The sequence below is a fragment of the Plecotus auritus genome (genome assembly GCF_963455305.1).
Source record: "Plecotus auritus genome assembly, chromosome: 5".
In the NCBI taxonomy this organism is placed as follows: domain Eukaryota; kingdom Metazoa; phylum Chordata; class Mammalia; order Chiroptera; family Vespertilionidae; genus Plecotus; species Plecotus auritus.
The window spans coordinates 153,117,650-153,142,935 of record NC_137776.1 but is presented as its reverse complement, the minus strand read 5'-3'; the positions used below and the strand labels follow the sequence as shown (position 1 = coordinate 153,142,935).

Below are 25,286 nucleotides of genomic sequence, written 5' to 3'. Positions count from 1 at the left end.
AATTTTGTTTGAATAGCCTACCCATATTTCTAATTATGTTATTCATATAACATTTAAACAGTCTAATTCAATAATATAGTCATTTTCAGTCAAGCATAGTTTTACAAAATAAGAGTTTTAAATTAACATGATTACTTAATTCTTGAATGTAATACTTTCTCCTTTTCAAATCATCTTGGAGCTTTACTTAATAATGGTTTTGAAAAAGGCTGAGCAGATAAATCACAACTGGAACTTGTACTTTATCTAGTTCTCTAAACAAAAGTGTAATTAACCTACTTAACATTTTTGTCTTCTTTCCTCAGATTCTTTTATTGATGTTGATGCAGATTTTCATGCTAGAGTGCCAATGGTGGTGTGCAAAGAAAAGAAAAGGTCTGTTTCTTTAAGCTGTTTATATATTAAATATCAACTTGCCAAAAGCACGTGTATTTCACTAAACCTTTTTTTTTTCTATACTTCACTAAATCTTATGTCTAATTTCTAGAATGATAGAGTCCTTATGTGGTTAATTTCATAGGCTTACTACTAGCTTTCTCCCTATACTTTTGGCAATTGATGCAAAGGAAACTTTAATTTTGAAAAGAATAAAATTTTTTAAAAGGAGAAAATAGAGGAAGGAAGCATTTTGACCCATTTCAACATGGTAAAAAAACAACTTCATTAGTTACTTGCTCAGATCACCTTTTGCCATCTTTTTTAACAGCATTTTTAACACTGCTAAGTAGCAATTAGATGACTTCACCCATGTATTTCTTCCTCCATCTGGAAGTACTATCAGTACAATAAGTGGGTGGTTTATAGGCTGTAATGATTGTTTACTAGGCACATTTCTCCAACTCTTGGAAGAACACTTTTATACTTTCAAATAGGAATTCATGCTCTCATTTGAAATATTTTATAGTATTCCCTTATTTTCATTTCCACACAAAATAGTTTTAATGTATGAAAGTACATAGTTTTTAGTTCTGAAAATAAAATTTACTCAGAAAATGGCTGCCCTATTTTTTTTATTAAAAAACAACAACAACAATAACACACTTTCTTAAGTGACCCATAAAGATTTAGTGAGTTTTGGGTTGTTGTTTTTTCTTTATTTTCATTTTTAAAGTACTTACTATCAATGTAAATTAGTTGTTGGCATAAAAGATAACCTAATACCTATATAACACTTTTTATCTTTCTCTTTTTCCTTCCCATCCTCACCCCTGACCCCCACCAGTGGTCTTTTTTGTAAAGTGAGTGCAGGAAATGAACATGCTTGTCTGACAACAAATCACTTATCTGCCCTTGGAAAACTAGAACCAAAACTGGTTCCTTTGGTGATTGCATTTAGGTACTGGGCAAAGGTAGGTCTAGTGCTCAAGTTTGTGAATACGTTCTGTGTATGCATAAGCAGTATGCTTTGATTTTTGTATGGTTAATTTAATTTTAAATGTTTGGTATATTTATAAACAAAGAGTAGGCATCTGAATATTGCAACAAATTTTTTTTTAAGTATATTTTATTGATCTCAGAGAGGAAGGGAGAAGGAGAGGTAGAAACATCAATGATGAGAAAGAATCATCAATCGGCTGCCTCCTACTGGGGATCGAGCCTACAACCTGGGCATGTGCCCTTGACCGGAATCGAACCTGGGACCCTCCAGTCCACAGGCCAATGCTCTGTCCACTGAGCCAAACCAGCTAGGGCAGAACAGAAATTTTAATGTGCACAGAAAGGGCAATTCATTGTTTCTGTTTCACTGTATAGTAGTATTGCTCAAAAGATTTATAGTGCATATTATAAATCAGATTTGCGAGTCAAATCCCAGAAGATATGGCCCACAAATTTACATTTTAACTAGTTTTATGAGGTGATTATAAGGCACAGGAAAGTTTGAGAAAAGCTTCATTTCCAGTAATATACCCAGAGACTCCAAAAAATGAAAACCACTATCTGGCCTTGCTTACATTTTCATAATGTTTTAAATACAGTATCTCAATTAAAATGCCAGTAGAGCATTTAACATTGGCCCAAACTGTAAGGTCCCATCAGGACTACAAAAATGAGTTGCTGTGCAGGTGCTTTATAGAGAAAAATCCAAAGCTTTACTGATTAATATATAGCAGTAACAATGCGTATAGCCCTAACCAGATTGGCTCAGTGCATAGAGCGTCAGCCTGCAGACTGAAGTGTCCCAGGTTCGATTCCAGTCAAGGGCATGTACCTTGGTTGTGGGCACATCCCCAGTTGGGGGGGGGGGGGTGAGGAGGGCGGTGCAGGAGGCAGCTGATCGATGTTTCTAACTATCCCTCTCCCTTCCTCTCTGTAAAAAATCAATAAAATATGTTTTTTTAAAAACAAACGAACAGTGCATATAGTTCCTGTGGCTTGTGTCAAGGCTAAACAGAGAGTACCCCACTCTTAACTTGGTAAGTTGATAATTACAGTTTGCCTTTTTTGAAAGCTGCCTCCTGCTTGATCACAAAATAGTCCATCCTTTTTTTTTTTTTAATCCTCGCCTGATTACACACAGAGAGGAAAGGAAAGAGAGAGAAACATCTCTCAGTTGCCTTCTGTATGTGCCCTCACTGGGAATTGAACCAGCAACCTTTTGGTGCACAGAACAACCAACCGAGCCACTCTGGCCAGGCTAGACCATGCTTCCAAGTTGTTTTTGTTAGTGTTAATGAATCTGCCCACATTCTCTCCCCTGATCACTTATGTGGTTAAAGCATGCATTTTTAAGGCAGTAGGTTAGGATGATGAGGGCTTGCACTTGGAATCGAACCATCGTTTTGATTTCATTAACAAGTGTTTTAACCAAGTGAATGGATTACTGTGGATGTGAAAAAAATGAAACAGCAAATGGTATTTTAGGATCCTTTACAAATATGTATAGTTAACAAGATTAAAATGTTGAAATTAAAGCTGTTACTCAAAACCACAGTATGTGGTTGCTCCAAAAGTATAAGGAGGTTTTACATTTTGTCACTGTGGTGTTTTATTTGAGAAGTAAATCATGTAATACAAGGAAAAGAAGTTACAGGTTTTAGACCAAATTATATAACAAGTTGGTACAAATGAAAGCTTATCCTCTTTTCTCTCATTTGTAGCTTTGCAGTATAGATCGCCCTGAAGAAGGAGGTTTGCCACCGTATGTGTTTGCCCTGATGACTGTTTTCTTTCTTCAGCAGAGGAAAGAACCCCTTCTGCCTGTTTATCTAGGATCATGGGTATAAAACTTCAATATTCAATATTGATTTTTATACAGGACCACACAATACCTGTGCATAATTTCAAAATCTAAAAACCTACTCAGAATTGACATGAATTTATTTATCCTATTGTGAATACTCATATATTTAATTGCTGAAATGTTAATGTATTTGTTTACAATATGTTGCTCTATCCTCTTCTGGGAGAACTATTCTATATTGAAGAAAACACTTGTGAAACACATATGATCCTGAGGGTTTCGAACAAGAGAATGTGAACCTGTAATAAATTTATAATTTGGTACACACTGTCTCTGGGTATAGTTTTATAATTTGATATAAGAATTGCTGCTGATGCAGAACTTAAGTAATCACCTCTTGAATAATACTTTGGCACTATCTTTAAGAACAATTAAACTCTCTTTTAATACCGAGGTATTTATCTTAATAAAGTCTGTGTACACTTACTTTATAGAAAGTCTCACTTGGTGAAAAGCTAAGACCCAGGAATAAAGACTAAAGCAGAATAAGCCCCTTATAAACTCTGTCCTGGAATAAGGAGTTTCAGTCCACTTTGTGCCAGCTTGCCTAAGGGAGTCTCTTTGTGTTTCTAGTTCTAAAATGAAAGAATTCAGGCCTTGAGACGGTATCTTTGCTAGACTGCTCTTCTCTGGTGGAAAAAAAGAATGAGAGAACAAAGTCAATTCTTAGTGGATAATGCTTCCTGTCACACCCAAGTCTGAAATTCGAATGACTTGCCACAATTAAGCAGTTTCCCCCAATTAAGCAATTCATTGGGGGAAAGGAAAGTCTTTTCAACAATTGATCTTGGAAAAACTAGATATCCGTAAATGAACATTAAATCTATGCTGAAATTAACTCAAAATGAATCAGAGACATAAGTGACATGGTTAAAACTATAAAATGCCCAGAAGAAAGCCTAGGAGAAAAATCTTTGCAGCCTGGGGATAGGCAAGGATTTCTTAGGTAGAAAACTAAAAGTGCAAACCACATCAATAGGGAAAAATATTGATAAACTCTTTAGAAATGTTTTACTCTTCAAAATCCAACAAGAAAACAAAAACATAAGCTATAGAATTAAAGAAAAATATTGAATATATAAATCTAACAGTCACCGCACCTCGTATTTTCTGTAAGAGCGGTTTGTTTTTTCAGTCAGTTAGCAAGTCCTTATTGAGCATTTACCTGTGCTGGGAACAGTTCTAGATGCTAGAGTTAGAGCAGTGAACAAAACATCCTTGTCCTCAAATTTCTATATACAGTGAGGTGAGAAAGGTAAATAAGTACATATCAAGTGGCAGTAATTTCTCTGAGGAAAAATAAAATGGGGGAAGGACAGAAAGTAAAAGGGAAGGATCTATTTAGAGAAAAAGATATTTGAGCAGAGCCTGAGTGCATTGAGGGAGAGTGGGCTAGTAGCAGGTATCAGCTGTGAGTCAGGAAGATGGGTCAGAGAAGAAGCAAAGAGCCAGATTATGTGGGCCCTCTCTCGGCCCTGGAAAAGGCTGTGAATTTCATCCTGAGTTTGAAGGAAACCATTATAACTGGGACCAACATGATTTCTCTCTCTCTCTCTCTCTCTCTCTCTCTCTCTCTGGATTACTCTGCTAAACCAAAGAAGCATTTGATACGGAAATACATTTGGGAAATAGTATACCACATCACCCCACTCCACATTCATTGTATACATTACCTGTTTCAAGGCTTATGATAAATCCCATTCTACACTCAAGAAACCTGTTTAGATTTGTCCACGTTTCTTAGACCTTTTGAGCCCAGACTTTTCTTTAGCAATTTGTATCTCAGCAACATCAGTAGAAACAATTTCTTACATTTATTGACATTTACTCCATCCCATACCTGTATCTGAATCCTTTATTTCCATTATTTCATGTCACAACTATCCATGAAGGAGGTTCTAGTGTTATCTTTTTAAACAGAAACCTGAGACTTAAAGAAAGTCATGAGGGAGCTGTGATTTTTTTTTCACTTTTTTTTATTGGACTTATTGGGGTGACTGGTTAATAAAATTATATAAGTTTCAGGTGTATAGTTATATAATACATCATCTGTATATTGTGTGTTCTTACCCCAGGTCAAGTCTCCTTCCATCACCATTTATCCGCCCCCATACCCTCTTCTACCTGTTTCCACCCCAGGAGCTGAGATTTTATCCCAAACAGATTTACTGCAGAACTTGTGGCCTTGGGCCTGGGCTGTTTTGCCTTCTCTTATTTACTAAAGAGTTATTTCACAAAATCATTTATTTTGCAAATCAAAACTTTATTTTTTACTTCAAAAAATATATTTTTAAAAAATTTATAAATATCTCAGAAAATTTTCATAACGATACCTTTTACATTTTTAATGAACCATAGAGTGTAATCTTTATATTCCTTTCAGGATTAATGTGTTCTGATTGATATAAAATTGTTTCTACCTTATAATAATGTATGTCTAATTTTTCTCTAGATTGAAGGATTCTCATTAAATAAACTAGGCAACTTCAACCTAAAAGATATTCAGAAAGACGTTGTGATCTGGGAATACACTGATAATGCCACAGGGGATGCAGACACAGCAAAAGAAGAGGCACAAAAAAAAATACCTGTTAAAACAGGACAGGTGTGTTCTCTCTTATTTTTAATTTTACCATCTATTTTTAATTCTGTCATTAATTGTAGAGTTCATTAATTAATCAGTCCTCTCTTCTTTCCTCAATTATCTTAACTGTTTCATTGATGTTTCATTTCCTAGTCTGTGCAGTGCTTTGAATAGACAAGTAATGAGAAAAGGTAAAATTCACAACATTAGATTTACAGTTATTGATGTAGTTTGTGTGCAGGGTCCTGTGGAAGATACTGAGAATTCAAAGCTAAAGCCCTACCTATTCTCAAAGTACTTGGGTTTTAGATGGTATTATGAGGTTTAAACAGATGAAAAGTTAACCTCAGATTATTAAAATAACAATGAGTAATTATATGAACTTGTTTCCATACTATTAGGGGTGGGCAGGGAAGTTTATGCACAAAGAAAGAATTGCCATTTGAATTTCAAACAAAAATCTGAGCAGTATAACTAGTAGTAATAAGAATAGGATTTCAGCCCTAGCTGGTTTGGTTCAGTGGATAGAGCGTCAGCCTGTGGACTGAAGGGTCCTAGGTTTGATTCCAGGCAAGGACACATGCCTGGGTTGTGGGCTTGATCCCAGTGGGGGACATGCAGGAGGCAGCGAATCAGTGGTTCTCTCTCATCATTGATGTTTCTATCTCTCTCTCCCTCTCCCTTCCTCTCTGAAATCAATAAAAATATACTTTAAAAGGAAAAGAATAGGATTTTGCCCCAAATTGGGGCAGACCCCACAACCTTATAACCCTTGGGGGTGACATGATAATAATATCCACAAATTACTTCTGAGACCAGGACTTTAATACCAACTTTACACCAGTAGATCATGTCACTCTTCTAGTCCATGCCCGGAAAGAGGAGGTAGTGGTGAATCATAAGATACTCTGGTTTGCTTTCTATAATCCTGGAGGGGTGAGGGGAAGGGGGAACCTGTCTTTCTCTGCTGCCACCAGCATAGCAACACTTTTATCTGTGTCCTACTTATGGTTCAGTAGTGGATAAGAGCACAGGCTGTGGAGCCAGAATATGTGTATTTGTATCCCAGCTCTCCCACTTCTAGCTCGTGTGTCCTTGAGCAAGTGACGTAATCTTTCTCTGGGCCCCAGTTTCCTCACCTAAAAATGGGGATGATATTGGTACCCTCTCATAGGGTCATTGATTTATTGAATGCTTAACTCAGTGCCAAAAAAGAAAGTGTTCTCTACTTTAAAAAAACAATGACAATAACAAAAAAACCACTGAAGTACCACTAGTTTAGATAAATGAAAGGTCTCTTTAAGTTCCGTAGTACAGTATTACCAAGTCATTTCAGTGAGATGCTTAAAAATCCTTAGTAATGCTGAATAAGGCATATGGATGAAGAGGTAAGATTTAATAAGGCTTTCAGTTTCTGGGGGTTTTCTTTGTGTCCTCAACTATATAGAGTTTGGGACCTAGACAACTTCCTTTTTCAACCAGGTCTGCTTTGTAAATCCACCGGATGACTTTGTTTTATTAGATAGATCCTGTGTGGTTGAGATGTAGTAGTTATTAAAATACTCTACCACTTGTTTTGAAGCTTGCTATAATAAAGTGCAATCAGGAACAAATTTATACCTTAGAAGGAAAAGTTATTACTATAAGTCCAATTAAAGACTGTATCTTTACATTTTTATGTTATTTGGAGAGAGTAATCATGCTGCCACTTCTGAAAGGGATATCTAAACTGTCGAAATTGCTTGGTGTGATTGAAATAGCACTGTACTGGGATGGGAGACTGTTCTCATTCTGCCACTGACAAGCAGTGGGACCTTTGACAAGTCACGTAAACTCTCTGGCTTCAGTTTCTTCTCTTGTAACATACGGGAGTTGAACTAGATTACTTCTTAACAGCATCTTACAGTTGTGACTTTATGTTTCAGTGATAAATGGATTTCTTGTACTTAAAGACTTTAAGTGAAAAAATACAGAGAGCAACCACGTCTGCTTTCCCTTGTTTCTGATTTAATCCTCATAACTATCCTGTGTTATAGGTGGTATCATCCCTACTCTGCAGATAATGATAGCGACCATTTTTTGAACATGTGTGCCAGGCACTGTGCTAAGCTCTTTTCAGACACTCTCTCACTCAATCCTCCCAACAACCCTATGAGGTGGGTACTGTGATCCCCGTTGTTCACATGAGGAAACTGAGGCTTGGACAGCTTATATACCTTGACTAGGATCATGCACAGCTAGTACATGGCAGAATGGGATTGCAAACCTAAGCATGTCTCATTCCAAAGCCAGTTCTCCTATTCACTGTGCTATACTGCCAAATGAGAATGAAGAAGCTAAGTCACAGAGCAGTTAAGAACTATGAAGTGGCAGAATTAGTATTGGACACTTTTTTTTTCTTATTCTAAGTCCTGTGTGCTTTCCAATTAATTACAATACAGTGTGTTCCAACTTGTCAAGAGTCTGTGAATGTAAAACTAGCAGTAATAGCTGATATAGAGAGTTATTTGACTTGCAAATTAATTTAAGATCACTGGCACATTCAGTGAGCCAGTGATCTTCTCAGAGCAAATCAGGGGAGCATTTTTCCTTTTGCTCTGTGATTTAGCTGCCGCCCATTTTTGTGTGTAACATTGTAAAGGTGTCCTCCAGCAGCAGAAACAGGGAGAGCTCAATGAAATAGATGCACAGTTCTCTCCACCTGTCATTAAAACTTCAAAACTAGGAGTACTGTCTGATTACATACAATTGCCTGTCTATTCCTATGATGATGACAAGGTTTTAAAATACTCTAATCCCAGCACTGTAGTGAAAGAATGCTATTTTTCTACAAGCAAAATTAAAACTAGAATGCGATTTATCTAAATGGTTGTCAAATTCATATCTTTGCTAAGGTTTTTAAGATTTTTTAAAATGTCATGCTTTTGAATGCTAATTTTTCAAATTGTGCTGACATCTGAAATACCTGTGTTTTCTCTTTGCGATTAATAGGTATCATTAATATTTGATTTAAAACACCAGCCTTCAGTGCCAGTTGGGCAGCTCTGGGTGGAATTGCTTCGATTCTATGCTTTAGAATTTAATTTGGCTGATTTAGTGATAAGTATCCGAGTCAAAGAAATGATATCTCGTGAATCAAAGGATTGGCCCAAAAAGCGCATTGCCATAGAAGGTATCCCAAAATGTTTATCTTTAATTCCTTTTTTATTTTTTAAGGTATCTGTCTAACAGCATGCTTTTTATTTCAGTCTCTTTTCAGTTCCTACATGTAAGGTAGGCCTGACCCCAAAAGTGAAATAGATAGGATCTTGGATGCATTACAGTGGTCATTACAATTAACCAAACTTTTTGTTTTGAAATGTATTTTTTAAGTGCAACAATAAGTGCATCTTAATTACTTAAGCAACTAATATAATGGCTGGCTGAGTCCTTGCTTTCTTTGTAAATTGCTTAAAAACTTGAACCCTTAAAAAGTTTTCTCCCAGTGATGTACGAATCCCCTTTCTTCTTTTAATGTCCTCATTTCTGTATTTTTTTAATTGAGTCATTTCATGAATTGTTGATGTTGTTTAGTTTTACAGAGGTTGAGGGTAATACTTTTTCTTGTGCAAAATAACATTCTTTGTTAGATTCCTCACCATAGAAAAGATAAGTTATTTTTGGAATATCTGCAGTAACATTTAGAACTTACTTAATGAAAACACTTTTTCTAGTGAGGCTCATTTAATCGAAAACATTGTTTAAAAGACACACTGATGTGGCCCTGGTCGGGTGGCTCAGTTGGTTGGAGTGTCATCCCATACACCAAAAGATTTCAGGTTCAATTCCCGGTCAGGGCACATACCTAGGTGCAGGTTCAGTCCCTGGTCAGAAGCAACCAATCGATATTTCTCTCTCATCTTGATGGTTTTCTCTCTCTCTCTCTCTCTCGCTCTCTCGCTCTCTCGCTCTCTCGCTCTCACTCTCTCGCTCTCTCTTTCTCGCTCTCCCCGTCTCTCTGTCTCTGTCTGTCTGTCTTTCCTTACCTCCCTCCTTTCCTACTTTCCTCCCCTTCTCCCTCCCTCTCTCTAAAACATATCCTCAGGTGAGGATTAAAAATAAATAAAATAAAATAAAATAAAAGACACACTGATGTGCCCCATAGACTTCATTAAATGGACTAGCTCTTCTCAGCTTTTCAAAGTCAGGCAGTTGAAACCTCTCTAGAAATCTTAATTCTCCTCCTTTAAATAATTTAAAGAATCTCCTAAATGGAATTCTCTTATTTTTGCTTGATTTTTTTCAAGCTTTATATTGCATAAGAGGGTTTTTTTGTTTTTTGGGGTTTTTTTTGCATTTAGCATAAATTCTTTGTACAGTCATAGGGATCTCACCTTTTTAAACCCTCCCCTGCAGTTTCTCTGGCTCAGCTCTTCTGGCCAATTGCCTAACCTGCTGGAGTCTAGGGGAGGAGAAAAGATTGAGAGAAGTGGTGTCTCCTCCTGGTGCCTCCCTCTCGCCCCTGAATTCAGCTCAGCCAGTTCAGTGATGGGGCTTCCCAGGGCAGAAGAGTGGAGGTAAGCAGTACAAACCACACAGCCTGGCTGAGTGGGGAGGCAGAGCACTCAGCAGAACATGGTAGAAAGCCCTCACTTCCCCAGGCACAAGAGCCACACTCAGGACATATTTTTTACCTCCATAGTCATAGAACAAAATAGGGAAGGGGTACTGGTTCAAAACAGAATGGGTTCTCTTCATAGAGCAGATATTTAAGAAAACATTTCTTTTTGTTCTTCAACTCTAATCTTCTTACTCCCCACCTCCAAGTTTTTAAAAGCATAGATAAGGTACATGCTGAATTTTATAATTATTCATTTGTTGTCTAATTTTATCTAGAGCAGGCTAATTTTAAAAATATGTAATACAAATGTATGCAGTGAATTTTTTTTTTCATTCCAGATCCTTACTCTGTTAAAAGGAATGTGGCAAGAACCCTAAATAGTCAACCTGTGTTTGAATACATACTTCATTGTTTAAGAACAACCTATAAATATTTTGCTCTTCCACACAAAATTACAAAATCTAGCCTTCCGAAGCCTCTGAGTACTGTTACATGTTCAGAACATTCTAAAGAAGTAGCAAAGCATGATCTAGATTTACAAGCAAAAAATGATAAACTCAAAAACTCAGTTGTTGTTCAAGGTCCCAGTGCTCCCAGTTCAACTGCAAATACCTGCAAGGTACAGCCAGTTACTCTTAAAGAGACTGCTGAAAGCTTTGGAAGCCCACCAGCAGAGGGAACAGGAAGCACAGACATCAGTGTCCACCTGGGAAACACAGATTGTATGAAGGTAGAAGTTACTTGTGATGATCATGAGGATGTTAATGTACACCATGGAGAAACTGGAAGTAAAGCTGAGAAAGAAAAAATTGGAAGGGAGGGCAAGCATCCTTTGACTGCTGATGCTCAAGATTTAAGCAGTAGCAAACATGGAGAGCCTCTCACCTCTGGTAGCACAGAAAATACTGAGACAGATTGCACTTTGGATGTAGAAGGTTTCCAAAGCTCTACAGCTAAAGAATGCGATGGATTTGCTACTTTAGATAATAACATAGATGTTGATGAAGAAAGCTTAGATGTTGATGAACTAGAAGACTCTCTAAGCCACTTTGCCCCTTTAAGACAGGGCCAGATATCAGGAGTCATTCACTCTGATGAAGAGGAGGAGGAGGGCTTTACCCGAAAAGAAGAGGAGGACGATGGTGCTAATGAAGATGGGTTAGACAATGCCTACACCGGATCAGGGGATGAGGATGCCCTATCTGAAGAGGATGCGGAGGTAGGCGAGTCTAAGTATGAAGACTCGAAAGAATGTGGAAAAGATGTGGATGGAGCTCTACTAACAGAACTTGATAAAATCAGTCTTAAGGAGGAAAATGTATGTGAAGAAAATTCAACCTTGGATCCATCTAACTTCTTCTATGAATTTAGTAAGCTCCCCTTCACCAAAGGCAAGGTAGGTAATCAGTGCCAGTCTTAGACATAGAACTGGGAGACTTGAAACAGTTGTAATACATGTGATTACAATTTTATATACTAGAACAGGGGGCTCCCCATTTTGGTAGTGATTAATGAGTTGGTCTACAACTCCAGTACTGGTCCACTTCCCTCCTTAGTCTCATGGAAATTTGCACAGGAGAAAGGGAATGCTGTTGGTAGTGAAAATAACTTTCTTTTCCTCTTGAGTATGCCGTCCAGGTGTCCCCATCTCAGATAGCTTGGAATGGCTGCACTTTTTATTTTCACTAGAGGCCCGGTGCACAAATTCATGCACCGGTGGGGTCCCTCAGCCTGGCCTGCAGGATCGGGCCGAAACCAGCTCTACGACATCCCCCGAAGGGTCCCCTATTGTGAGAGGGCGCAGGCCAGGCCGAGGGACCCCACCAGTGTACTATCAGGGCCGGGGAGGGACCGCAGGAGGTTGGCCAGCCAGGGGGTGACCGCAGGAGGGCTCCAGGACATGTCTGGCCTGTCTTGCTCAGTCCTGATCAGCCGGACCCCAACCACAAACTAACCTACTGGCCAGAGTGTCTGCCCCCTGGTGGTCAGTGCACATCATAGTGAGCGGTTGAGTTGCCTTACCATATCATTAGCATATTATGCTTTGATTGGTTGACTGGACAACCAGACGACCGGACACTTAGCGTATTAGGCTTTTATTATATAGGAAGATTCCTGTGGAATGTGAAGAGTAGATTGTGTACTTAAAAATAAAAAAAGATTTAGGGCCCTTTTATTTGGCAAATAAAGTTTTATCTTAAGTCTTGTTTTGCTTTGCCCTCCTCCTGCAGTCCCCTACAGTAGTGTGCAGTTTATGCAAACGAGAGGGTCATCTAAAGAAGGACTGCCCTGACGACTTCAAAAGAATCCAGCTGGAACCTTTGCCACCATTGACACCCAAATTTACAAATATCCTAGATCAAGTTTGTATCCAGTGTTATAGTAAGTTGTTAACATTTCTTTTGATTTGTTAAATTGATGTTTTTTCTCAAGAGTCACCTGAATCACTAACCGTCTAGCTTTCTAGGGACTAAGTCTGTTCCGTTCCCCAATGTATCCAATGTTCTTTGTCTCCTGTTCCATTTGGGATACATAATAAGTAATTGTTAAAGACAGGAAGGAAGATCTTTAAAGGCTTAAGATTAGAGTACTATCGTTTCCCAAGTGGTGTTTCTTGAAATGTGTTTCTAGGTACAGTTAATAGTGTTTTGTGACAAGAAGTATTCCACAGGTCAAGTAGGGAATAACTCTACTTACTGTTCCCTCAGAGAGCACAGGGCACAGTAGCATAATAAAGGCTTTTGATAAATGTTATGGTAAAGAATTTATTTAACTCCTTAATCCCACATTTCCAAAATTGAGCATAGAATACTTTTGGTTAACAGTAATTAATAGCCTACATAACAGCACTTTAAGAAGCATTGGTTTTGGGAAGCACTGGTATGCAGAGGTTTAAATTTCTACTAAGAAGAATCTTTTAAAAGAAAGGGATGCAGCTACTTAGAGAACTGGATGCATCACGGTGCTATATCCTGAGGTGTCTGTGTGCTAAAAGATCACCATTCTTAACAAGTGATTTACTTTTTAAGACTTTTTGGAGTTTATAACCTATGAAAGGAAATTGTAGGTCCTCCTTGAATATATATATACACTAGAGGCCCGGTGCACGAATTCGTGCACTGTTGGGGTCCAGCTGGCCTGCCCGATAGGGGCCATCAGGGGTAGGCCAGCTGGGGCGAGGGGCCACAGGTGGTTTGCTGGCCAGCCCCGCCCCTGATCAGGTTAGGGGGAACCTCTCGGGAGTGGGGCCAGCCGGGGGGGAGGGGCTGAGGGTGTTCTGGTCTTTCCACCATTTGGTCAATTTGCATATTACCCTTTTATTATATAGGATACACATGCTCACAAACTTTTGTGTGCGCCCTCTGGAAGAGTTCCCTGAAGGCTGCCCTTTAGAGAGTCCTGGGTCTCTGAAATGCAGTACTTCTCAGATTACTTTCCATTTCAGAAGCAGTTCTTGGTGGTAGAATCTTTTTTTAAAGGCATCCTCTTTATTTTACATGCTTTCTACTGAGAAGACACAAAATTTAGGGTGTTTTTTTTTCTTTAAGCCTGTTAGGTTTCATATAGTTTTCAGAGAATGTGAACATCATTTTTTCTGAATGTTTCTCTTTATTTTAAACAGAGGATTTTTCCCCTACTATTTTAGAAGATCAAGCTCGTGAACATATTCGGCAAAACCTAGAAAGTTTCATAAGACAGGAGTTTCCAGGTAACTAACTTTTTACCTTTAAGAAAAGAAGGGTAGCATGACCTTCCTTTCAGAAAGCGTCCATGTGTTACAGTCACACTAATTTTGAGAAAGAGAACATAATCTTGCAGTGATGGGGACAGGGCTTCAGTGTGTGGCATGCCTAGGGTGGCCATTGGTCGGCTCAGTCCTAGCTTCCCAACAGAGAAGACAGCTGCCTATAGGATTTCTCTTAGCAGATGCCTCGAAGTGAATTTCATTGAGGACTATGTTTAGAGTCAAAGTTCACACCTCTAAAAAGTCTATTTAGAAAGTAGTAAGCTTACAGTATTAAATATGTTTAGGAGATCCACATTTTCCTCAAAATGGCCTTACATTTTTTATTTATTTTTATTTTATTTTATTGATTTCAAAGAGGAAGGGAGAGGGAGAGAGAGAGAGATAGAAACATCAGTGATGAGAGAGAATCCTTGATTGCTGCCTCCTGCATACCCCACACTGGGGATCGAGCCTGCAACCTGGGCATGTGCCCTAACCGGGAATTGAAACATGACCTCTGGTTTATAGGTCAACATTCAATGACAGCCACGCTGACCAGGCAATATCCTTACATTTAAGAATAAAGTGGCACTTGGTAATCTTTCATGCCATGTAGAACTTGTATTTATTTAAGGTAAAGTTTGAGAGAAAAATACAATAAATGACTGATTAATAAGGACATAATTAGGTGATTAATATAGGATAGTTAACTGGGTATTTTGATTTATGAGCAGGACCTTTTGATCCAAAAATTAAATGTAATCAGGTAATTAGTTATTACTTTTCATATATCCCTAACAGGAACTAAATTGAGCTTGTTTGGCTCCTCCAAAAATGGATTTGGGTTCAAACAGAGTGATCTTGACGTCTGTATGACAATTAATGGACTTGAAACTGCTGAGGTACAGTGACCACATAAACTTCCATTTGCTGTGGCAGTGTGATTTGATAACTTTGACTGACAGTATAGCTCGGTGTTCTCCAAATTTATCAGGACACAGTCTGTCTGACCAAATATAGTAAGAAGTTTAGAGTGGATGTAAGGGTTACAAAGTCTTATACTTTCAACCTGGAATACAAAGTGAATTTGAAAGCAACTTCTGGGAATTCTAGAAAGCCAAGCCAGCCTCTCCAGTGTCCCATTGGTATAGCAGCTAGGCTTAGATTAGAAAGCAGTACTGTGGTATAATGATAAGAGTGCTGAACTTGTAGTCCAGTGACCTGGATTCAAGACAAACTTGGTTTTATCAGTCCCTATACATGTGGTCTTTGGTTGATAATCTACAAAATGGAAATGGTAATTCTGGTCCTTTTGCTTCAGGAGATTGTTATGCACATCAGCCTGGATCATGTAGGTCAGGAGTCAGCAAACACTGTGGTCCATGGGCTAAATTCTGCCCACTGCCTGTTTTGTAAATACAGTTTCATTAGAACATAGCCACACCCCTTCAGTTATGTATACTCTACTGCCACTTTCACTCTAACTGCAGAACTGAGTAGATGCAACAGACTATATGATCCACAAAATAAAAGGTTTGCCAGCTCTGGTGAAAATGAAATAAAAATACTGTGAAAAGGTATAAAATCTGAGAAGTACCAAATCCCTACTCTTAAAAAGATATTTAGCAACAATCCAAATACTGTATATCCACATGAGTGATGCTGCTGTTGCCCAAGATCTTTTTATGCCTTTTCTTAGTTTCAAGTCTGTCTTTGAGGATGTATCTGATTTGGGAAGATAGCCAAGTTAGCCCAACTTTAGTGAATAAGGTAGATAAGTAATACTGGGATCGATACATAGAATGACTTTAATGTACATCAAGATGGAATTTTTACATGATTTATAAACTAGTTTTGAAGGCATTTCTAAAATAAAATTTCAGTGTATTGTGGGTCATATATAACCTTCAAAAAAAAAAAAAACCTATGTTGGAAAGGGTCAGCCGAAATATTTTTAAGTATGATCTATTAGAAATATTCATATTTGCTGTATGATTTTCATTTTGTACATTATATTTTTGTCTAGTCCTATGGAAAAATAATCTGAGCTTAATCACTCTCCACAGCAATTCATCAGCTCTTAATGAAACTATAAGGAAGGGCTACCCAGAATGAATTAGGGCATAGAAACTCCTTCTTATTTATGCTGGCACATAGGGTACTTCTTGGTGACATAATTACCCAGAGGGAACAATGGAGGTCCTCACTGGTTCAGAGACTTTTCTGGAGGCTCCAATTTCAGCCTCTGTTGAGCCTCCAAAAGCAACTAGTAAGTAGGCTGTATTTGGGGGAGGGGGGTGTATCTTTAGGATATTTGCTATGTATACTAATTAATGCTCACCTAAAAGGGAAAAAAAAAAAAGAGTTGAAATTAATTTCATTATTTCTGAAGGTAATAGAAACTATTTATAACAGGATTAGAAACCTATTTTCCATTTTTGTTTCAGTACTTTATGCCATTTTTGTTACAGGGGTTGGACTGTGTAAGAACTATTGAAGAATTGGCCAGAGTCCTCAAAAAACATTCAGGTATCTCTATAAAATTTTTTCTAAGTATAAATTTAGATATAGAAATAGATTTATTTATTTACAAGCAAAAGTTTATTGAGAAAATCACAGAGGTAGAAATGAGCCATGGAGGAAGTGAGCTAGCTGGGCTGCATGGGCTCAGGAAACAAGCTACAGAAGCAAAAGAATGGCCATTGGAGCTTAGGAAAAGGAAAGAAAGAGACACGCCTAAAGGAAGAGGGCGCAGGCAGAGAGAGAGGAAGAGTCCTAAAAATATTTTCGTCTTTTTTTTTTTTTAAAGGACCAGGCCCGCCCCCCATTTTTTTTTTTTTTTTTTTTTTTTTTTTTTTTTTTTTTTTTTATTCAGAAAGGAAGGGAGAGAGAAACATCAATGATGAGAGAGAATCACTGATTGGCTGCCTCCTGCATGCCCCCTACTGGGGATGGAGCCTGCAACCTGGGCATGTGCCCTTGACTAGAATCGAACCTGGGACCCTTTATCCGCAGAACTATCTATGCTCTATCCACTGAGCCAAATCAGTATTTTGCATAGTTAGAATTTACTAATGCCAATAAAACAGCATCATGGCTTATTTATACTATATTTGCAGAATTGGCATCTTATTAATATTAGTAAGTATTAAATAACTTCTGAGGAGAAAATGGGAAATTGTTGCATAGGAGAGGTTTGTGGAAAAGATGGCCTTGTTCTGATCTCAAATGATGACGAATATGATTTGAAAAGAATAGGAAGAGAAGTCTTTCCTTAAAATGGAGTGTAGTATATTTTGGAGAACAGTGAGAAGATTGATACATTTAGAGAGGAGTTTCAAGTAGAAACTATGAGGAGGTAAGGTAAAGTCTGTAGATATTAAGAAGCCACTGAAGTTTCTGCAGGAGAGGAGGAACCCAATAAAAACATAACTTGAGCTTTTTAGGCAACTAGCATTGTCTCTGTTGGAGGGTATAACCTAAGTGACAGAGCAGAAAGACCTGGTCCAGGTCCAAGTGGTCCGAAAAGGAAAAGATCAGAGGTTCCAAAGGAAAATGTCTTAGATTTGGTACCTACAAGTAGGAAGTAAGGGTTCAGGCTGATGTCTGGGTATTTGGGAAATGGGAATATTTGCAGAGAACACCAGTGTGGAGGTGTTTAGTTTGCCATGAAAGTATAATCTCCAAGAGGTAGCACTCTAGTAAGAAACTAAAAATATGGAGTTGTCAAATCAGGATTGTAGAACAGAATAGAAGTTTTGCATTGAAAGCCTTAACGAGAGAGAAGTAGAGAAGCCAAGAAAGAGAAAAGTAGAGAGGCCAAGGGAATTGTTGTTTAGAGAAGTTGAGGACTACACTTTAATTTCTGTGTGTAGAAATTAAGGAGGGACACTGAAAAAGGAGCCATTGGGATAAAATAAACCAGGATGATGTGCTGTGACTAAGTCCTAGAGGATGGACTTATAAGTGTCATTAAGGTTAACAGTGTCAAGTTCTAGAATGAGAAGTAGGTGGAGAAAAAGCTGTCTACTTCGGAAGCAGTATAGCAAAGTAGTTGGGGGTTCTAGAATCAGACTTTCTGGTTTTAAATCTTGGCTCCCCCGCTTGCTGGCTATGTGATCTCAGAAAGTCACTCAACCTCATTATTAGCACTCAGTTACTCATCTGTAAAGTGGGAATAACAATAAAGTTAAGTTTACATCCATATTATATTGATATCCTATCTAATAAAAGGGTAATATGCAAATTGACCATCACTCCAACACACAAGATGGCTGCCCCCATGTGGACACAAGATGGCCACCACAAGATGGCCAGCAGGGGAGGGCAGTTGTGGGTGATAAGGACAGCAGGGGAGGGCAGTTAGGAGGGACCAGGCCTGCAGGGGAGGGCAGTTAGGGGAGACCGGGCTGGCAGAGGAGGGCAGTTGGAGGTGACCAGGACTGCAGGGGAGGACAGTTGGGGGGACCAGGCCAGCAGGGGAGGGCAGTTGGGGGGGGAGGGACCAGGATGGCAGGGAAGGGCATTTGGGGGTGACCAGGCCTGCAGGGAAGGACAGTTGGGGGCAATCAGGCCTTCAGGGGAGTGCAGTTGGGAGGGATCAGGCCTGCAGGGGAGGACAGTTCAGGGGGACCAGGCCTGCAGGGGAGGGCAGTTAGGGGTGGCCGGGCCAGCAGAGGAGGGCATTTATAGGCAATCAGGCTAGCAGGGGAGTGGTTAGGGAGTGATCAGGCTGGCAGGCAGAAGCAGTTAGGGGCAATCAGGCAGGCAGGCAGGCGAGCAGTTGGGAGCCAGAAGTCCTGGATTGTGAGAGGGATGTCCGACTGCCCGTTTAGGCCCGATCCCACTGGGCAGTCGGGCATTCCTCGAGGGGTCCCAGATTGGAGACGGTGCATGCTAGGCTGAGGGACACCCCCTCCCCTTCAGAACCGCTAGCGACCTCGAGGGGTCCCAGATTGGAGACAGTGCATGCTGGGCTGAGGGACACCCCCCCTCTCTAAGGGATACTCCCCCCTCAGAACCACTAGCAACCCTGCTAGCAGTTCTCAACCTGTGGGTCGCGACCCACAGGTTGAGAACCGCTGCTGTAGAGCCTAAGACCATCGGGATACACAGATATTTACATTACGATTCATTAACAGTAGCAAAATTACAGTTAGGAAGTAGCAACGAAAATAATTTCATTGTTGGGGGTCACCACAACATGAGGAACTGTATTAAAGGGTCCCGGCATTAGGAAGGTTGAGAACCACTGACATAAAAGCTTCCATGCCCTGCTGTATTTAATGATATTCTCTTGTTTCAACCTAGGTCTGAGAAACATCTTGCCTATTACAACAGCAAAGGTGCCAATTGTAAAGTTCTACCATTTGAGAAGTGGTCTGGAAGTGGACATCAGTTTGTATAACACATTGGTAAGATAGACATTCTAAGTGGCTTCTCTAGAGAGATTAAGGGAAACAGATGTCTCTCAAGCCATTCATTCCATTGCATTCATTCTTTCAGTAGTTACTAGTGCTTGCTCGGTGCCTGGCAGTGATCTGAGGCTGGGGGTATTCATTTAAAATTAGGTCAGAGTGGCAGGCACTTGGGTTTGGCTTGAACTTTTTTAATTTTGGAGTGTGTGTGTGTGTGAGTGTGAGTGTGAGTGTGAGTGTGTGTGTGAGTGTGTGGGAACCCCTTTCACGTCCCGCGTGGTTCAGGGTTCCGGTTCAGGGTTCGGGTTCTGGAGAAGGCCGCACACAAATGAAAAGAGACTTGGAAAAGAGTTAATTTGGAAATATTGGGGGGCCAGGCGGGAGCCCACCTCTAGTGGGAGGACTACCTCTAGGCTCTGGCCTTGCTATCCCTTTTATTGAGGCTATGGGATACACCCATTACCCTTAAGCAGCTTTGGGAAACACCCATAGCCCTTAAGCAGGTAATAAGCGGATTATCATATCAGTAAGGATTTACATGATTACAAGATGGGGAAGTTGCCTCAATTACCATTGTCTCAATTAGATAGGGAGTGGTTGGCTCTGACCTTTCAGAGCTTCAAGGTTGACCAGCCTTCCAAGGTTCCTTGTCCACACCTTTCTAATTAGTGAGACAATGATCGGTTTCCGGCATGAGTGAGTGTGTGTGTGTGTGTGTGTGTGTGTGTGTGTGTGTGAGTGTGTGTGATTGTGTGTGTGTGTGTGTGTGTACCTGGTTTCACACTTGGTTTGTTTCAGGGCTTTATGGCACCTCTCTGGCCCCTAAGGGCAATGCCAGGGCAGGTTGGGGAATCATCTATCTACTTACAGGAAACTGATTTTTTTATTTTATTTAAATTTTTTATTGTTGCAAGTATTACATATGTCTCCTTTTTTCCCCCATTGACCTCTCCCCAGCTGCTCCCAACCCCTAGCACATGACCTCACCCTCTCCCCTACTGTCTGTGTCCACTGGTTATGCTTATATGCATGCATATAAATCCTTTGGTTGATCTCTTACACACACACACACGCACACACACACACACACACACACACACACACACACCTTCCCTCTGAGGTTTCACTGGCCTGTTCGATGTTTCTATATCTCTGGATCTATTTTTTTCATCAGTTTAGGTTGTTCATTATATTCAGGAAACTGATTATTGTAATAGCCCTTATTTTTTAGGAATGTTTACACTAAGGACATCCTATCTAATAAAAGGGTAATATGCAGGTTAACTGTCACTCATCACAAAGATGGCGGCACCCAGTCCTCTCAGCCCCGCCAGAGTCCCCAAGTCCCGGGGGGCGGCCACTGATGAGGCAAGCATTCCTCGCCTGGCCGCGGATGGTCCTCTGGGCTGTGGAGAGCCTCTGGGCAGCGGGTGCAGAGCGGCCAGGCCCCACAAAGAGCTACTGGTGCACGGATTCGTGCGCAGGGCGACTAGTCTATATATGTAAAACTCTAAGCGACTGTTTGACCGGTCACTATGATTTGCACTGACCACAAGGGAGCAGATGCTTACTGCAGGAGCTGTCCCCTGTTAGTCAGTGTGCTCCCACAGCGGGAGTGCCGCTCAGCTGACTGACAGGCGCCAGATGCTGGGCTTATGGCTGGCGAGCACAGCTTCGGCGGTGCAAGCCTCTCCCATCTCCACAGCAGCGCTGCCGAGCGGTGACAGCAGGTGTAGCGGGGCCAGGATGAGCGGGAGCGGTGCAGCACCCTGCCTGGGCTGGGCTCGGGCTCCTCCCCGGCCACCTGCCGCTTCAGGCACTACTACATCCCTCGGGATATCGGACTGCCGGTTTCGGCCTGATCCCCGCAACCGGCAGTCTGACATCCCCCGAGGGGTCCCAGATTGCAAGAGGGCGCATGCCAGGCTAAGGGACCCCACTGGTGCACACTGGGTCCTCTAGTAACATAATGGAAATCATGAAATCAAATGTCATTTACAATTCTTAATATCTCTTAAATTATCGAAGCTTATTTGGGGGGAAGAAATGCTAGTTTTAGTCTAAGTATGTTTATTCTAAAATGAATTACAGTATAGCCTTTTCAGAATATTCTAGCTTAAAACTTTTTCTTCTAAATGATAGCCTTATAGTATCATTTCCTTTTTAACAGGCCCTTCATAACACAAGGCTCTTATCTGCTTATTCAGCCATTGATCCCAGAGTGAAATATTTATGCTATACCATGAAAGTTTTTACAAAGGTGAGTATGCTTTCAGTTTTACCTTATCAGGAAATTTTATTGCATCTTCAGACCTTGTTGAAAACAGGTCTCTTTTTTTAAAGACTAGCCATGTCAAAAAGCTTCTTTTAACTATTTGGGAAGCCCTACTCAGCAAGCTAAAATTTTGTCTTAAATTTTACATGATTATCTGATCTTGCTATGACTGATTGTTCCACTGCTTTGTTGGGTCCTTTGTTTTATTTGGGTTTTTTTTTTTTTTTCTTACTTGGTTTTGTTGGCATATTTTAGCATTTGAAAATGTAATTATTATATTAATGCCCTGTAGAAGCACTTACTTTTAGTGTTAACAGAATAGCTGCAAGCAGAAAACATTGGTAATCTTTCCTTTGTGCTCCTCGTTTTCCTTCCCTCCAGATGTGTGATATTGGTGATGCATCCAGAGGCAGCTTATCATCATATGCATACACACTTATGGTGCTATATTTTCTCCAGCAGAGGAATCCACCAGTCATTCCTGTCCTTCAAGAGGTATTAATAAAGTAAATCCTAGCCCTACCCGGTTTGTCTCAGTGGATAGAGCGACGGACTGTGGACTGAAAGGTCCCAGGTTCGATTCCGGTCAAGGGCATGTACCTTGGTTGCGGGCACATCCCCAGTGGGAGGTGTGCAGGAGGCAGCTGATAGATGTTTCTCTCTCATCAATGTTTCTAACTCTCTATCTCTCTCCCTTCCTCTCTGTAAAAAATCAATAAAATATATTTTTTAAAATAAAATAAAGTAAATTCTATTTCTTATCTGTAAAGCTGGGTGATATTTTGAGCGTTCTTCCTTCTCAAAAATTCTTTGGTTGTAGTCCAGCCAGCATGGCTTAGTGCTTGAGCATCGACCTATGAATCAGAAGGTCATGGTTTGATTCCCAGTCAGGGCACATGCCCAGGGTACAGGCTCAATCCCCAGTGAGGGGTGTGCAGGAGGCAGCCAATCAATGATTCTCTGTCATCATTGATGTTTCTATCTCTCTCTCTTCCCCTCTCCATTTCTCTCTGAAATCAAAATATATTTTTAAAAAATTCTCTGGTTTTGTAGTTAAAATTTTAACAATTTTTCTAAAATTTTTGTATCAGTGCATCAAGTTTGTAATCCATACTAATAATTTAAAAATTAATTGCAGATATACAAAGGTGAAAAGAAACCTGAAATATTTGTTGATGGCTGGAATATTTATTTTTTTGATCAAATAGATGAACTGGTACGTATTTTAATAGTAAAGATTTTTTTCTTAACATCCTTGACTAAAAGTTAGCTATACTATGCTGTAGTGTAGAAAGATGGTCAACAACTATATTATCATTTGCTATAGTTATTTGTATTACGATAGTGAAAAAACGAGCATATACAAATGCTTCCTTTGAAGTTGAAAACATTTTTAAGCCCAGTGAGTTTTTAGGGACTATATCCAGGTTCTTTAATGCCTAATAATTTCAAATAATTTGGTAGTTTTTTCCAAATAAACGAATATTTGCTCGGTGATTTTTGTACACAGCTTGGAAAGACTTTTAATTATCACCAAGGCTCTTAAAGTTTATTTCAAGATTCTTCCACTAACATGCATTCTGAGGTTTGATATTAAAACCCTGAGCTCTCCCTATCTCCAAGTCATAGGCTGAAGATTAATAAACTCATGTAGGTGGTATTTTAAAATGTAAAAGAAAAGTTTTGTAATTACATATTTTGTGTATTTAAACTCTAGTTAATTAGAAATAAGTCCATATTTATTTCATAAGGTACAAGTGAATATTGACATTAACACTTTACTATAGGGCATGATATCCCTTGTTTTCTTCTGTTTCTAGCCCACCTATTGGCCAGAATATGGAAATAATACAGAATCTGTTGGGCAGCTCTGGTTGGGACTTCTTCGTTTCTACACAGAGGACTTTGATTTTAAAGAACATGTTATTAGCATCAGAAGAAAAAGTCTGCTTACAACTTTTAAGAAACAGTGGACCTCAAAATACATTGTTATTGAAGGTACAAATAGAATCAAAACTTAAAGTTACATAGAATATAGAGTTTGAATTAGGAGGGCATTGTTCTTCATCTCTCCAGGCGGGCAACCCGGAGCCACTGATTGCGGTGCACAGTGCACCATCCCATTACTGCCTGCATCAGGTGGAGCCATCTGCTTCCCACCTAAACACTTACTTTTAAGTGATTGGTACCTTTATGTGGAGCCCCTCACATTACATCTCTGGTCACCATGACAGATCTTTTACTATCATTGAACACTTAGTGGCGAATAAGGAAAGTCACAGTAGACATAAGCCAGCTTCAAAATAAGTGGGATTTTTAAAACCTTCCTAATAAAAGTGAATTTTCAACATCTTTATTGGCTATTAATGGAGGGTTTTTACCTATCAGGAGTCATATCACCTAAATAATGTGTTACTCTAGGTCAGCGATTTTCAACCTTTTTCATCTCATGGCACACATAAACTAATTACTAAAATTCTGCAGCACACCAAAAAATATATTTTTGTTGATTTGGCAAAAAATAAATTGGTATAATTTTGACTCATTCACATTGAATGGCTATTGTTGTGTTGGCTGTTGTCATATTTTTATTTAACAGTCTCAGGGAAAAGAGATCAGTCCCCCTGACTAAGACAGGTATTGCATGTTTTAAAGTTCATGTGGCAACACACGGGTTGAAAAATCACTGCTCTAGGTTAAACTTTCATCTACCTATTGATAGTCTTATAATGTGAAAATATGTAAAATGAAAATCAAATCACAATGGGTTGATTCCCCCCACCCCCCCAAAAAAAAAGATTTTTGAGTGGTTTTTGTTTTGTTTTTTGCTTTCTTGAATATGTTTTTAAGCATTTACAGAAAATAATTAAATATCTACACATTAGGTTTCACTTATGAATTATCATGCATGTAAATTTATTTTAAATCATTTATAAAGTATTTTGACTTAGAAAGCATGATTTATCCCCATTTATTTTGATAAATATTCAGATCCCACATATATCTTTGACATCAGCAGCTTTATATCCTTCCTACTGCTTTCTGGATCATCTAACAGATAGTGTTCCAGAACACAACAGATATCCACTCATCTAAGATGTTTGAGTGGAAATATTTAAGATCATATGGGAATGCTTATATGAAGCCTTTACTAGAAATTGAGATCCAAGTAGCTATTGCCTGTGTGTGTTTTAATTTATCATGTGAATGCATTCTGTGATATCCATGATGAATTATATTCTAAAGTGACCTTTAAAAAGCTTGTTAATTGGCAGGAACATTTAATTCTAAAATGTTTTAAATATATTTGTGACCTCTATATGCCTTCAAAAACTAGCATTTTAAATAATGTCAGGCCAATGTTAGTTTTCTCCAAATAGTATTTTCTTGTTCAAAATAAAGCAACTCCTCATAATGTGAAAGATTTTATAAGAATTCAAAT

At 39.2% G+C, this 25,286-nt stretch overlaps 1 protein-coding gene across 7 annotated transcripts in view; it reads left to right on the top strand.

The window, feature by feature from the left end:
* The window catches only part of TUT7 (terminal uridylyl transferase 7), a 54,064-nt gene that overhangs the window by 12,309 nt on the left and 16,469 nt on the right, over positions 1 to 25,286 (top strand). For 5 of the 7 annotated variants that reach the window (XM_080667671.1, XM_080667670.1, XM_080667669.1 and 2 more), the window contains 15 exons: positions 306 to 375; positions 1,223 to 1,349; positions 3,099 to 3,218; positions 5,694 to 5,846; positions 8,817 to 8,997; positions 10,764 to 11,821; positions 12,657 to 12,807; positions 14,048 to 14,134; positions 14,954 to 15,054; positions 16,624 to 16,681; positions 19,463 to 19,566; positions 21,740 to 21,829; positions 22,226 to 22,339; positions 22,983 to 23,060; positions 23,665 to 23,842. In XM_080667671.1, coding sequence (XP_080523797.1) covers positions 306 to 375; positions 1,223 to 1,349; positions 3,099 to 3,218; positions 5,694 to 5,846; positions 8,817 to 8,997; positions 10,764 to 11,821; positions 12,657 to 12,807; positions 14,048 to 14,134; positions 14,954 to 15,054; positions 16,624 to 16,681; positions 19,463 to 19,566; positions 21,740 to 21,829; positions 22,226 to 22,339; positions 22,983 to 23,060; positions 23,665 to 23,842 — 2,670 coding nt within the window. The remainder of the gene's footprint in view (positions 1 to 305; positions 376 to 1,222; positions 1,350 to 3,098; positions 3,219 to 5,693; positions 5,847 to 8,816; positions 8,998 to 10,763; positions 11,822 to 12,656; positions 12,808 to 14,047; positions 14,135 to 14,953; positions 15,055 to 16,623; positions 16,682 to 19,462; positions 19,567 to 21,739; positions 21,830 to 22,225; positions 22,340 to 22,982; positions 23,061 to 23,664; positions 23,843 to 25,286) is intronic. The other 2 variants (XM_080667673.1, XM_080667672.1) reach the window with 1 other exon arrangement.